The following is a 13012-nucleotide window of genomic DNA, read 5'->3' as shown; positions in this document are numbered from 1 at the left end:
CAGCCAGAGGTCAGGAAGATTGCAAGCATGTCAAAACAGTAAAAGCAAGTGAAGGAAGAAACAAAGAACATTGACGCGACCACATGCATCCGTCCACAATAATGGATAGTGTTCATCTTGAAAATGATTTGCTATGTCTCAATCGCACTCAGAATTCTTTGAGTCTCAGTTACCATAAAATAGTGCCTATGCTACACTTGTTTTTTGTAAAAAAAATGCAATTACAATTTTCAGAAAAGTGTAACTGAAGTACTGAACCAATTTACACTTTTGAAAATTCCAGTTGCACTTTTATTAGGTAACATACTTAAGAAAATTCGGATACAAAGACAAACCCTCGAAATAAGAACAACGCGAATAATGCATTCAATTTGGGTACGTAGTACTCCGTAAAACCAAAACATAAGCCAGTGGCGTGCGCGTGGGTTCACGCACCAGTCAACCGCGGCGGCGACGCCACCAAACCGTTCCTTCCCCAGTGGACGTGCGCCCAGACCACGCCGGAGCAGTGACATTGACCGCAATACCCTCTTCGTATTTATAGCGCCGGAGCCGGCCGCTCCCTCAACCCAACACCACAGCATCACCTCACCGGAGAAGAAGGAGTTCGTCCGTCCTGGTTCAAAAAAGAAGAAGTAGTTCCGTCTCGGTTCAAGGACGATATGATGGGCTCCCGGTACGAGGTGGAGGTGATCGTCGGCTCCGCCCGGGACCTCAAGAACGTCAACTGGCGCAACGGCGACCTGAAGCCGTACGCGGTGCTCTGGGTCGACTCCGGCGCCGCTAGGGTATCCACCCGCGTCGACCTCGACAACGGCGAGTCCCCGTCCTGGGACGAGAAGGTCCTCGTCCCGCTCCCGCCCTCCAGCCGCCTCCAGGACGCCGTCCTCTACATCGACGTCGTCCACGCCAACGCCGCCGACGGCGTCAAGCCGCTCGTCGGCTCCGCGCGCCTCCCGCTCCGCGACGTCGTCGACGACGCCGGCGTCGGCGGCAAGGCGTCCAGGAACCTGCGGCTGAAGCGGCCCTCGGGGAGGCCGCAAGGGAGGCTCGACGTCCGCGTCGCCGTCAGGGAGCCGTCCAGGTACTACGATGGTAACCAGGGTGGCTACCCAGCCCCGGCGGGCTACTCGCAGCCTGGCGGCGCCTACGGATCCTCCCGCGACATGTACGGCAGCGCCGCACCCGGTGGATACGGTGCCGGAGCTGGAGGCTACGGGGCCGCGTACGCCGCGGCGCCTCCTGCAGGGTACCCGGCGTACGGCGCCGCGCAGCCGCCTCAGGCAGCGTACGGCGCTGCACCGGCATACGGCGCCGCACCGCCTGCACAGGCAGGGTATGGATCGGCTCAGCCGGCGTACGGCGCGAGCACGACGACGGCATACGTTGAGCCAGCAAAGAAGAAGGGGATGGGCATGGGCGCCGGCCTGGCGGTGGGAGCGGCGGCGGGCGTGCTGGGCGGGCTGGCGCTGGCGGGCGGGGCGAGTTACCTGGAGGACAAGTTCGAGGATCACGTGGCGGAGAGGGTCGAGGAGGACCAGTACGGCGGCGGCGGCGGATACGACGACTACGGCGGCGACGATGACTACTAGCCGACGATGCCGAGAAAAATCTCGTTGCGTTGACCTGTTCTTTGCTTCCACCTCGCAAAGTGCATCCACGGTCCATCCAAGTGGTCTCGTTGCGTTGATCTGTTCGTGGCTGTGAATTTCGATTTTGTTTTATTTTCTGTCCTTTTTAAGTTCGGCGTTATGAATTGATGATGAGTATGATCGTCGTTCCAAGAATTGATCGGCCTTTGAGTATTTTAAAAGAAAAAAACTTCTGTTTCGAGTTCCAAATTTAACTCTGTTCTGATTATATGGGATGATGACATACAGTACCAGTGAAGGTATTGTGGAGTATTCACTAATAGTATCTGTTAAGCTATAGAGCTGACGATCGAGAGCAATTACTTCCAAGCGATCTTCGGAATGCAGCTCCACCGAAGTAAATTAATTGCACAACAGAAAACAGATTACAATGGCTTTTGAATTTTGAACCAGTGCAGATTAGGAGGTGAAACTTTACGCATCCTGGTAACAAACATTGATTGTCTCTTGTACAACAGTAGTGGGATTCGGACTCCTTATGGTCATATGATACATATTCAACTCACAGCATCCTGGTAGCAATGCTATCTTCTCCATAAACAAATTTCATCAAAAATGAAAAAGAAAAAAGAGAGGAGATATCACAGGACGTAAGCAGAGACTGAAGTTGAAATCTTAACCTGACACAACAAGGGACATAAAACTTTACCCAAAAGAGGCAGGCACTAGAACTGACATACAAGTGAGTTTGCCTCAACACGCTTACTTGGAAGGCATCAAGGGAATAAGAAAAGCACAGAAGATTAATTGATATGGCCAACAATAACCATTAATCCAAGCAAGTCACTTTGTCTCCATACAGAAATTGGAACATACAAGGATAAGTCAGCAAATTAAGCAATTAATCACTACAAGGCAAACTTCACGATTCACGAGGGCCAATTTCTGGGTGGAGCACATCACAGACCCCTAATGCACAACATACCAAATGGAAGAACCTACAGCACACTACCCATTCCCGCATCTTAGCCACCGGAGTATAATCATAGATACCTGCAGACCAACCAATTTCATCAGTCAAAACCAACTTGCACAACTCATTCATGGAAAAGCCGTTGTAAAGCTATGTATCGCAGTTTTTTTTTTTGAACAAGTTTATAGCAATTTTTTGTATGACTCACAAAGCAAAGATTAGCTTCGCTAGTGTTGTGGAAATTATGCAAATGATAGAAACTGAGAACAGCTACAGGCACTGCACACCTGGAAATTCTAGTGTTACCATAGTCTCAAGTTTTTTGCTAAATCTAATCTCAGTGGAGGCTAAAAGATTAGTGGCTTAAATAAACCCCATTAGAGCAAATTCTGTAAAGCCTAGCTTATCACATCATTTAGAATATTCTTTGTTATCATGTGAGTATGATGGGTTTAAGGAGTAAAAAAGCAGAAACTTCTGGTTTCGAGCTCATAGTCTTGCACTTCAGATATATACAAGCAGAAGAAAGAACAAGGGCCCGTGCATGGTCTCATTAATAGATACTTCGCGATGAAACTGACTTTTAATCATAAATATGCTGCTAAAAAGTGGACTTCATGATGAAAACAGTACATATGGTGAATCTAGCCATGTCGTTTTGATCATGTGTTCAATATTAAGTGTTAAACATTTAAAATTTCCAAAAGGGGACACAATAGACTCCCTGCAAAGCAAAGCTACATATGGTTTGGAGGACAATAATTATGTTAGTGGATAACGGCCAATTACATTTGCAGCTTAAAAAGACATTGAGAGTCTGGGGAAGATTGATGCGGAGAAAATATTTGATCAAACAACCTAAAACTAGAATAGTTGTCCATAAAACTGAAATAGCTGCAAGCAAACCGATAAATAGTACGTAGTATAAAATTGAATGAAAGTATGCTCTTCAAGTATTATGATAATTGTTAGTTGAGTATGTAGTATAATGATCCGAAATAAGTAGCAATGTGTAATTGCATAGCTATAAGCACAACCCATTTAAGTAAAGGAAGCATGACGCAAATACTTATGTACTGTTAGTTATCAATTACCCATACACGTGGATCATATAAATTGTACTAGGAGTTCCATAACCATGTAAGCATAATCAAAGGCAATGCAATAACTGGTAGAAGTAAAACAAAAACTTATCCATGAAGCACATGAAAATTGAAAAGTAACATATTTCATCATATAACCACTTAACATAAGAACGTTCTCGTCTATGAGCATTCAGAACATATGCACATAAGAGGAAGGGCCCTAAGACATCAGTCATCTGAGTATTTAGCGGGAGAAGGAGCCCCAATGCCAGAAGGAACTAGGGGAGTAGTAAGAAGGAGGTGAGCTGATTGCAAGGAAGCTGAATGGAAGGAAAGTGGAAGAGCACATCCAACAGAGAGGGTGTAAAACATCACTAAATAAAGCAAAGAGCAGGTTGTTAAAGGCATGAGAAAGAGAATATAGAGCTGCTAAGGAAGGTATGAGGAAGCAGGGCCAGAAGATCGAAGATGCAGCCTGCCATCAAAGCATGATAGGAGGTGTGACCAGGTTGGAAACAACTAACTAAGAAAATAGTTGCAGAGAAAATCTTAGTTTACTCTTACAATTTGGTAGATAAGAGAATATAACAGTAAAAAGGACAACAACACATTTTTCTTAGAACAGTTCAGATACCTCAGTATACATGCAAAAGCTAAGTTTACCTGCTCAGGCAGTACACCACAACAGCATATCTAGCCAGATAATCATCTTATGTATTGTGCAAGAGATCATCTGCATCATGTTCACCACCAATGCCTGTTTTTGCAAGCATAAGAAGTCAAACACAAGCATTTCAACAGAAAGCCAAATAGGTATGAGGAGGCCTCAATGAGATAATTATGTAAACACACAGCTATAATTTTTAGGAAAAACTCTCTTTTGATAATGTTGGACAACTGTTGGTGTGTCTGTTGGGCTGTCTTCTTGTTCTCTGTTCTGGCCCATTTGGCCCAGCCCAGTCCTGACCTATATAAGGTGCTTCTATCTCTGTAACCCTAAGATGAGAGAGTTCCTCCCTGCAGCCTCCTTCTACCTCAGGTTAGGCCCTCACCTCTGTCCACATGGTATCAGAGCAAGGGGCAGTGAGGGCAGCGACGGGAAGGACTGCCGATCTGGAAGCCTAGTCTGCTGTGGCAACTAGGAGGAAGAGGAAGAGGAAGGGAGTAGGCTGCTGCGGTGGCTGGGAGGAAGAGGAAGGGAGCAGGCTGCTGCGGCGGCGAGGAGGAGAAGGCAGTGACAAGTAAGGAGACGGAGAGGCATCCTGCGGGTAAGTCCTTTGGTGGTTCTGAGAGGTTAGTTTGGTGTCAAGCATGGGGGACAACATGGATTTGGCCAAGGCTCTGGAGAAGCTGGCAGAACTTATCACTACCAAAGGAGATGGAGGAGGATCTGCTGGAGGGGGAGCAATCGTTCCCCATACCAACATCGGTCAGAAACTTGAGCTGTCGGCGAACGAAATCAAGTTGGAAGGAGTGGCCAACTATCTCCGGTGGTCAAGGAGGGCGCTGCTGATTTTGAACTCGAAAGGGCTGGATGAACGTGTGAGTGGTGAAGCTGCAGAACCAGCAGACAAGACCAGTCCGGAATGGAAACAGTGGAATGCCATAAATTCTCTGATTGTGGCATGGTTGCTTAACTCTTTGGTTCCTAACATTGCTGCTTCTGTAGAGGCACTCACAAAAGCTTCAGAGGTATGGGACACCCTATCAAATCTTTATTCTGGAAAGGGGAACATTATGTTGATTGCTGAGATTGAGGATAAAGTGCATGACTTGCAACAAGGAAACAAAACTGTGATGGCATATGTGGCTGAGTTGCAGCATCTTTGGGGAGATTTAGATCATGTTGATCCTCTGGAACTTGCCCATGGGAAATGTGTGAGTGCTGCTGCAAGCTGGATTGAACGTCGGCGAGTCATGAAGTTCTTGAAGGGTCTTAATCAAGATTTTGAGGGGAGAAGGGCTGCTTTACTGCATCAAACCACTACCCCTTCTCTCAAAGAAGCCATTGCAGCTATGTCCAGAGAGGAAGTGCGTCTGAATATGACAAAGGGAAGCGATTCTGTCCCTCATCCGACCTTCTACACTACCGAGAGACAAGAGATGAGAGACTGCTATACTTGTGGGCAGAAGGGACACTTGAAGCATCAGTGTACCTCCTTTGCTACATCCAGTAGGGGGAGAGGAGGGTACACACATGGCAGAGGAAGCTACAGAGGAAGAGGTGATGGCAGAGGTAGTGGACAGCCATATGGACAGCACTATGGAAGAGGTGGTGGACAACACTATGGCAGAGGTAGTGGACAACAATATGGATATCAGTATGGCAGGGGTGGAGGACAGCAGCACGCTATATCACCCAATGCACATATGGCAGCAGCTTCAGAGTCAACTACCAGTACCTCTCAGGGACAATCAAAGGAAGAAGGACAAAATGAAGCAACCTTTGGGAACTTTGCTCACTATGTCTACAAAGATGAAGGTAATATTGATAGAGTTTCTATAGCCACTCATAATGCTAATTCAGATTGGATTCTTGATTCTGGAGCATCCAAACATGTTACTGGAAATATTAGTGAGTTTGACTCTTATACTCAGTATCCTCCCACACATAGAGGCACTATCCAAACAGCAGATGGCACAGCACAATCTATAAAAGGGGAGGGGTCGGTTCAATGTACACCCAACATAAAATTGTCATCAGTTCTACATGTTCCTGCTTTTCCAGTAAATCTGCTATCTCTAAGTGCCCTGATTGATCAGCAGGACTACCGTATAATAGTTGATAGATATATGTGTTTAATTCAGGAAAGGGAGAGCAGCAAGAAGATTGGGACTACAACCAGGCATAGAGGTCTTTGGCACATAGATCGTGACAAGATGGGGCATGATGCTAGTTCGGTGCTTGCTGCGATTGTTGGAGGAAAGGAGAGTATGGCACTAGTTCATCATTGTCGAATGGGCCACATGGCGTTTGATAAAATGTTTCGAGTTTTTCCTGATGTAATGAATGGAGTGGACAAAACCAAATTATGTTGTGATGCCTGCGAATATGCTAAGCATACGAGAACCTCTTATGTTAGTAGAGGGATCAGAAGTGTATCCCCATTTGTGTTAGTGCACTCTGATGTATGGACGTGTCCTGTTGTGTCAGTAAGTGGCATGAAGTACTTTGTGACTTTTATTGACTGCTATTCCAGAATGACTTGGATTTATCTTATGCGTCACAAAGATGAAGTGTTCACTTGTTTCCAAAGTTTTTGTGCCTATGTGAAAAACCAATTCAATGTTCAGGTGCAAGTGATCAGAACTGATAATGGTACTGAATATATCAACAAACCTTTTGCTGCTTTCTTATCTTCGCAAGGTATATTGCACCAGACTTCATGTCCTGACACTCCTCTCCAGAATGGAGTTGCTGAGCGGAAGAATAGGCACATCCTTGAAGTGGCTCGATCTCTTATGTTTACCATGAATGTTCCAAAATTCTTATGGAGTGAGGCAGTTATGACTGCTACATATTTGATCAACAGAATGCCTTCAAAGATTCTAGGTATGCAGTCTCCTTGCCAACTCCTTCTCAATAACAATGACTTTGTTGTACCACCCAAACTCTTTGGCTGTACATGTTTTGTAAGGGATCACAGGCCATCTGTTGGCAAGCTAGATCATCGGGCTATCAAATGTATCTTTATTGGCTATTCCTCCAGACAGAAGGGTTACAAGTGTTGGAGTCCCACTGATAGGAGGACATTTGTAAGCATGGATGTTACGTTTCGCGAGTCAGAACCATTTTATGACGGTGAGTGTGATCTTAGTGGCTTGTTCCAGGGGCTTGACCATCTTGGTGATGCTCAAGAGGGGGAGCAACAGCAAGGTGGTGATCAAGAGCAGCAAGATGGTGACCAACAACAACATCAACAATTTCCTATTGTTGTGGAGATTCCTGCAATTCCTGGTACACCTACACCACCTAGACCTGTACCACCACAAAGATGGCTGCAGAATCCACTTCTGTACTCTAGAAGACAAGTACAAAGGGAACAAGTAGATGCACTGGAGGAGCAACAAGACCAGGGGCAGGGGGAGCAACCCATTGGACCAGAAAATCAAGGAAGCACAAGTGTAGATTCTGCAGAGGAGAATCAATCTCAGACTGAGTCCAATAATAGCCTAGACTTGCCAATTGCAATAAGGAAAGGGATAAGGAAAGTTGGGCCCCCAAAGCGACTGAGTTATGATGACTATGACATAGGAAATTATATTTCTTACGAGGCATTATCACCCACTTTTCGGGCTTTTGTTGCTTCACTGCAAACTGTATCTGTTCCTAAGGATTGGAAGGCAGCCAGGTTGGACCCGAGATGGTGCAATGCTATGATGGAAGAGTTAGAGGCCTTGAAGAAAAATAAAACATGGGAGTTGACAGATCTCCCTAAAGGAAAGAATACAGTAGGCTGTAAGTGGATCTATTCTGTAAAACAAAATACAGAAGGAAAAGTGGAGAGATATAAGGCAAGACTTGTGGCAAGAGGATATAGTCAGACTTATGGCATTGACTATGATGAGACATTTGCACCAGTGGCAAAAATGAGCACTGTCAGAATTTTGATCTCTTGTGCAGCAAATTTCGGATGGCCCTTGCATCAACTTGATGTCAAAAATGCATTTCTGCATGGTGATCTTCAAGAGGAGGTGTATATGGAGATGCCACCAGGGTTTGTCAGACCTGAAACTAAAGGGAAGGTATGTAGACTGAAGAAATCTCTATATGGTCTCAAACAATCTCCACGGGCCTGGTTTGACAGGTTCAGACAAGTGGTGTGTGGCATGGGTTATGGTCAATGCAATGGAGACCATACTTTATTTTACAGACATTCGGAGCAGAAAATCACTATCCTTGCTGTGTATGTTGATGATATTATCATCACGGGAGATGATGTTGTGGAAATCGCAAAACTGAAAGGATGCTTGAGTCAGGCCATTGAGGTGAAAGATTTGGGAAAACTTAGATACTTCCTTGGAATAGAAGTTGCAAGATCGTCAAAAGGGATATCACTATCTCAAAGAAAGTATACATTGGATCTCTTAGATGATATGGGCATGCTGGGGTGCCGAGTGGCTTCAACACCTATTGACCAGAACACTAAAATCACAGCAGAGTCTGGGGAACCCATAAACAAGGAGAAATATCAAAGACTTGTTGGAAGACTAATATACTTATGCCACAGGAGACCAGATATATCATTTGTAGTGAGTGTAGTGAGTCGCTATATGCATGATCCGAGGGATGGACACTTGGAAGCAGCTCAAAGAATCTTGAGATACTTGAAGGGCACTCCGGGAAAAGGAGTGTTGTTTAAAAGTAATGGACACCTAAATGTAGATGGATATTGTGATGCGGATTGGGCTAGCTGCTTAGATGATCGAAGATCCACCTCAGGGTATTGTGTTTTTGTTGGAGGAAATTTGGTGTCATGGAGAAGTAAGAAACAATCTGTTGTCTCGAAATCAACAGCCGAAGCTGAGTACAGAGCTATGTCACAGGGCCTGGGTGAAATGTTGTGGGTACGAAACCTTCTAAGAGAGCTGAAAATTCTAAGGCAAGGAAGCTTGAAAGTGTGGTGTGATAATATGTCTGCCATAAACATAGCAAATAACCCTGTCCAGCATGAGCGAACTAAACATGTGGAGATAGACAGATTCTTTATTAAAGAAAAGATTGATGCAGGGATTATCTCATTGGCTTATGTGAGATCAGGACAACAGGTGGCAGACTGTTTAACAAAGGGATTGGGCTCAAAGGAGTGTAATCTAGCCTATGACAAGATGGGGATGATTGACATTTATCACCCATCTTGAGGGGGAGTGTTGGACAACTGTTGGTGTGTATGTTGGGCTGTCTTCTTGTTCTCTGTTCTGGCCCATTTGGCCCAGCCCAGTCCTGACCTATATAAGGTGCTTCTATCTCTGTAACCCTAAGATGAGAGAGTTCCTCCCTGCAGCCTCCTTCTACCTCAGGTTAGGCCCTCACCTCTGTCCACAGATAATAAAATTAGGAATAGATAAAACTAAACCAAACCTGCTTTCAATTTTTTTAAACATTCTGGAAACAGTATATCGTAAAAATGAAGAACATGCAGAATTATACTTGGTCAGAAGAGACAAGTTATTCAGAGCTACATAAATCGCATACATACATTATAAAAAATTAAAATAATTGCAATTATACAAATAAATTGTAGCAACAAAGTGATTGCACTGTTGACATGAAGTTACATTCAAATATATTAAGCTTCAAAAATGAAATTGACTCAATTTATTATTTTTCCCAGGTACAAACTGGAGCCACTCGCAGCAGGAACCCTTAAAGTGATAAATGAAAATGATTCATAAATTTTTAAAAAAAATTGGATTAAGATTATTAAGGAACTAGGTTTAAAGCTTCCAAATGTACCCTATTGAGCTAACTATTTGACATTTTCTATTCCATCGGTCATATTACGAGTCCAATACCCCTCTTCCTACAAAACAGTATGGCTGAAATCTAATTTGATATCATGTAACTTTTATTTGTTCCATTGTAAACCATTTTCGTTCCCCATAGGCAAATGCTATGCCCTTCTTAGAGACCCGCAGCCACGCGCTGGGTATCCGGCTAGTTTCATGTGATTGATATACCCCAAAACCACCATTATGCACTTCTTGCATATGTCTCTAGGCACGCAACAGTGAAATTTAATTCAAATAATACAGAAAGTTTGCCAATCCTGGTGATCAATGTTTATTTTATGTATGGGTATTCATAAAATAAACTTGATAAAGAGATTTTTCTAGCTCTAATTTGAAAGACAAAGTTAATGAAATGAACCTAACAGTAGACCAATTATAGAACATCATCTGACTACAGAGCTAAAATATATTAGATAACACTAACAATTTTTTTTCTAGATTATAGTTATTACATAAAATTCCAACACAAAAGCATCGGAACGGAAACAAAAGCACTCTATGTTGAAGAGATCATCAAGTAACAACTGAAGAAAGTGACAGCAGCTATGCACTAAAACCACCATTACACAGTTCAGATGCCACTAGGCAGGCAACAAGGCAAGAGTAAACTTATTAGCTTAACACGAAAGAACGTGAATAGTATTCCATTCCATGAACCATTACCGAACATTAACTTGGTTTTGTTATAGCAGGTTTGAAAACATGCTATTACCTGCAGTGTAGACACACTCCAATGGATGGTAATAAAGTGAGATGCTGGGTTCGAAAAGATTCTTGAACTTGAGCGACTCAAGATGGACCATGAAGACGCCGATGTTTGTACCCAGGAAAACCACATTATTATTCTCAGCAAACCCTCGTATGAGTGGGACCCAGCCATTCCCTGTGTTCAAGGAAAGTAGCTTGTCTAGTTCAATAGTTCTTCCGAGCACCCATGAATAAACACCATCACAATCAGTCTTCCTCCTCCACAGTTGAGCGGTGAAGGATGACAGGTAGAAGAAACCAAGCTCACCACCCTCCGCCCGCATAACCCTGTACGTGTGTTGTCCAAATTTAAGCATATGCTCTACTGGCACCGGTATCACAGCTAAGCTCTGGCTCTTCAAATCAAACTCAAGGATCGCATGAGTTTCAAGGGTGCTTGAACTCACAATCCAGTAAATGGAATTCCCAACTAGCACATTCGACGGCAGAAAGACTATGTCAGGATATACATTCGGAAACTCTGATGGAATCGGTGTTGAAATGAGGTCACCCCATAGGCCAGTCTCCGACGAGTAAAGGCAAGCGAGCACTTGGCGTGTGTCCATGTTTGTTGCTACAAAGACCACCTGGAAGTGCACGTCTCCGACAGCACGAAGCACCGCCGCGTTGAACCCGGCGACCGTGTTTGGACCCAAGTCAAACAACCACGGGGGAAAGGGTAGGTGGTGCTTGTCACCTGTGACGGCGTCCCACACAAAGAAATGGCGCCGCTTCTGGCCGCAGATTAGTAGTGCGAGGCCATTGCGACATCCGAATGACCGGAAGGAGCGGCCGTGGAGCTGCAAGGAAAGTCGCCCGGGCGGGGCACGATTGGGGGCCTCCATTGTAGGCACGAAGGATATGCCGCTCTTACTCATGACAAAGAAACCGAGGAGGGGAGGGTTGCTGCGGTGGTGGATGCGAAATCGACGGAGGAATCGAGGATTGGAGAGGAGGTGGCGCCAGCGCTTGCAGACGGCGGGGGAGGGAGGAGGGCTGCGGTGGTAGGCGGAGGAAGATCTCGCGGAGCAGGTTGTCGTCGTCCAGTGGCGGCGCCGACGGCGAGCTGTGGCGGTGGCTGGTCATGCCGCTCGCCCTCAGTACTCACTCATGTGTGGACCAATCGAACCAGTACTATGACCTACCTAGTGAAGCGAACGAAGCGCAGGCGCAGCACAGGCCGTAAAGTGGGCTTGAAGACACATGCTAATGCTGGCAGCCCAAAACTAAAGCCCACGACGTGTCCATGCTCGTCTTGACGCTGCACGCGTCTTGCTATGCAGACATGTTCAGAAATGTAGCCATCAGCCATGTATACTTATTACTGTAACCGCATCTTCAACGAGGCGATGCAGAATTGATGTTTAAATTATCCGTGCGTATCCATTTTCGTCGGTCTAAATAATTGAAATTGATCACGCGTTTGTTTGATCCCGGGAATGCCCCAGCGACACGACGTTTATTTTTTTGGGTTTGCATTGTTCCAACATTAAACATAATAATGTACATAGTGATAAAAGGAAAATATAAAATATAAAAACTAAAAGGCGCATGTACCGCCTGCTACCCTAGCCTACTCCTTGTCGTCGTCATTGAGCACGACAAAATCCGGTATCTGCTACGGTCAGTTGGCAACCGGCGGAACATATGACGGTGCCGCCGGTGGTGGAGAAACATCATATATAAGATATAGATGATAATCCTTATGACTTGGCTTGATGAAATATAATGTATGAAGATCCCTTAGTTCTTCATGAAGGGTTCGCGGAGGGGAGTTCGGTTTCTAAACCCTACTCCCCTCCACCGCTTTCACTCCCGCTGTCGCCTGCCTCCTCTCCGGCGAGTGATTCTGCCAGCTCTGACGCCGCTCCGCCGCTTCGGCCACGACCCCTCCGTCCGCAATGGGGCGGATAAGGCGCGTAGGTATGGGAGGTGGCCGAATCGGCGGCGGAAAAGCACCTCGGCGTCCGCCGGGTGTACGGGCTGAGGCGGTCGCGCTCCGACGGCGCATGGAAGCACAGGCCGGAAGTGGCCGGAACTTATGGCGCGCCGTCAAGCGCACGAGGAGGCGGCTGCAGAAGGAGAAGCCAAGGCGTCCCCCG

At 45.6% G+C, this 13012-nt stretch overlaps 3 protein-coding genes across 3 annotated transcripts; 2 read left to right on the top strand and 1 right to left on the bottom strand.

The window, feature by feature from the left end:
• Nucleotides 1-491: 491 nt before the first annotated feature.
• Nucleotides 492-1846, top strand: LOC127308725 (uncharacterized). Its single transcript, XM_051339629.2, has one exon. The coding sequence runs from the start codon at nucleotides 663-665 to the stop codon at nucleotides 1590-1592; it is 930 nt and encodes a 309-aa protein (XP_051195589.1). The 5' UTR covers nucleotides 492-662; the 3' UTR covers nucleotides 1593-1846.
• Nucleotides 1847-2377: 531 nt separating this feature from the next.
• Nucleotides 2378-12079, bottom strand: LOC127308726 (uncharacterized). The gene is made up of 3 exons (XM_051339630.1): nucleotides 10876-12079; nucleotides 4314-4407; nucleotides 2378-2645 (listed from the first exon to the last, which is right to left on the bottom strand). Exons 1-2 carry the CDS (start codon nucleotides 11786-11788, stop codon nucleotides 4361-4363), a joined length of 960 nt encoding a protein of 319 aa, XP_051195590.1. The 5' UTR covers nucleotides 11789-12079; the 3' UTR covers nucleotides 2378-2645; nucleotides 4314-4360.
• On the top strand, nucleotides 4962-6589 carry LOC139831981 (uncharacterized). Its single transcript, XM_071821377.1, has 2 exons — nucleotides 4962-6132; nucleotides 6459-6589. Exons 1-2 carry the CDS (start codon nucleotides 4962-4964, stop codon nucleotides 6500-6502), a joined length of 1215 nt encoding a protein of 404 aa, XP_071677478.1. The 3' UTR covers nucleotides 6503-6589.
• Nucleotides 12080-13012: the final 933 nt, after the last annotated feature.

The sequence above is a fragment of the Lolium perenne genome, chromosome 6, assembly GCF_019359855.2.
Source record: "Lolium perenne isolate Kyuss_39 chromosome 6, Kyuss_2.0, whole genome shotgun sequence".
Taxonomy (NCBI): domain Eukaryota; kingdom Viridiplantae; phylum Streptophyta; class Magnoliopsida; order Poales; family Poaceae; genus Lolium; species Lolium perenne.
This window is presented reverse-complemented; position numbering and strand designations above follow the sequence as displayed.

Coding starts and splice junctions, on each gene's coding strand:
- LOC127308725 (XM_051339629.2), top strand. CDS start 663: ATGATGGGCTCCCGGTACGAGGTGGAGGTGATCGTCGGCTCCGCCCGG.
- LOC139831981 (XM_071821377.1), top strand. CDS start 4,962: ATGGGGGACAACATGGATTTGGCCAAGGCTCTGGAGAAGCTGGCAGAA. Junction 6,133..6,458: donor CTATGTCTACAAAGATGAAG/GTAATATTGATA, acceptor TGTTTAATTCAG/GAAAGGGAGAGCAGCAAGAA.
- LOC127308726 (XM_051339630.1), bottom strand. CDS start 11,788: ATGAGTAAGAGCGGCATATCCTTCGTGCCTACAATGGAGGCCCCCAAT. Junction 4,408..10,875: donor GGAGTGTGTCTACACTGCAG/GTAATAGCATGT, acceptor TTGCAAAAACAG/GCATTGGTGGTGAACATGAT.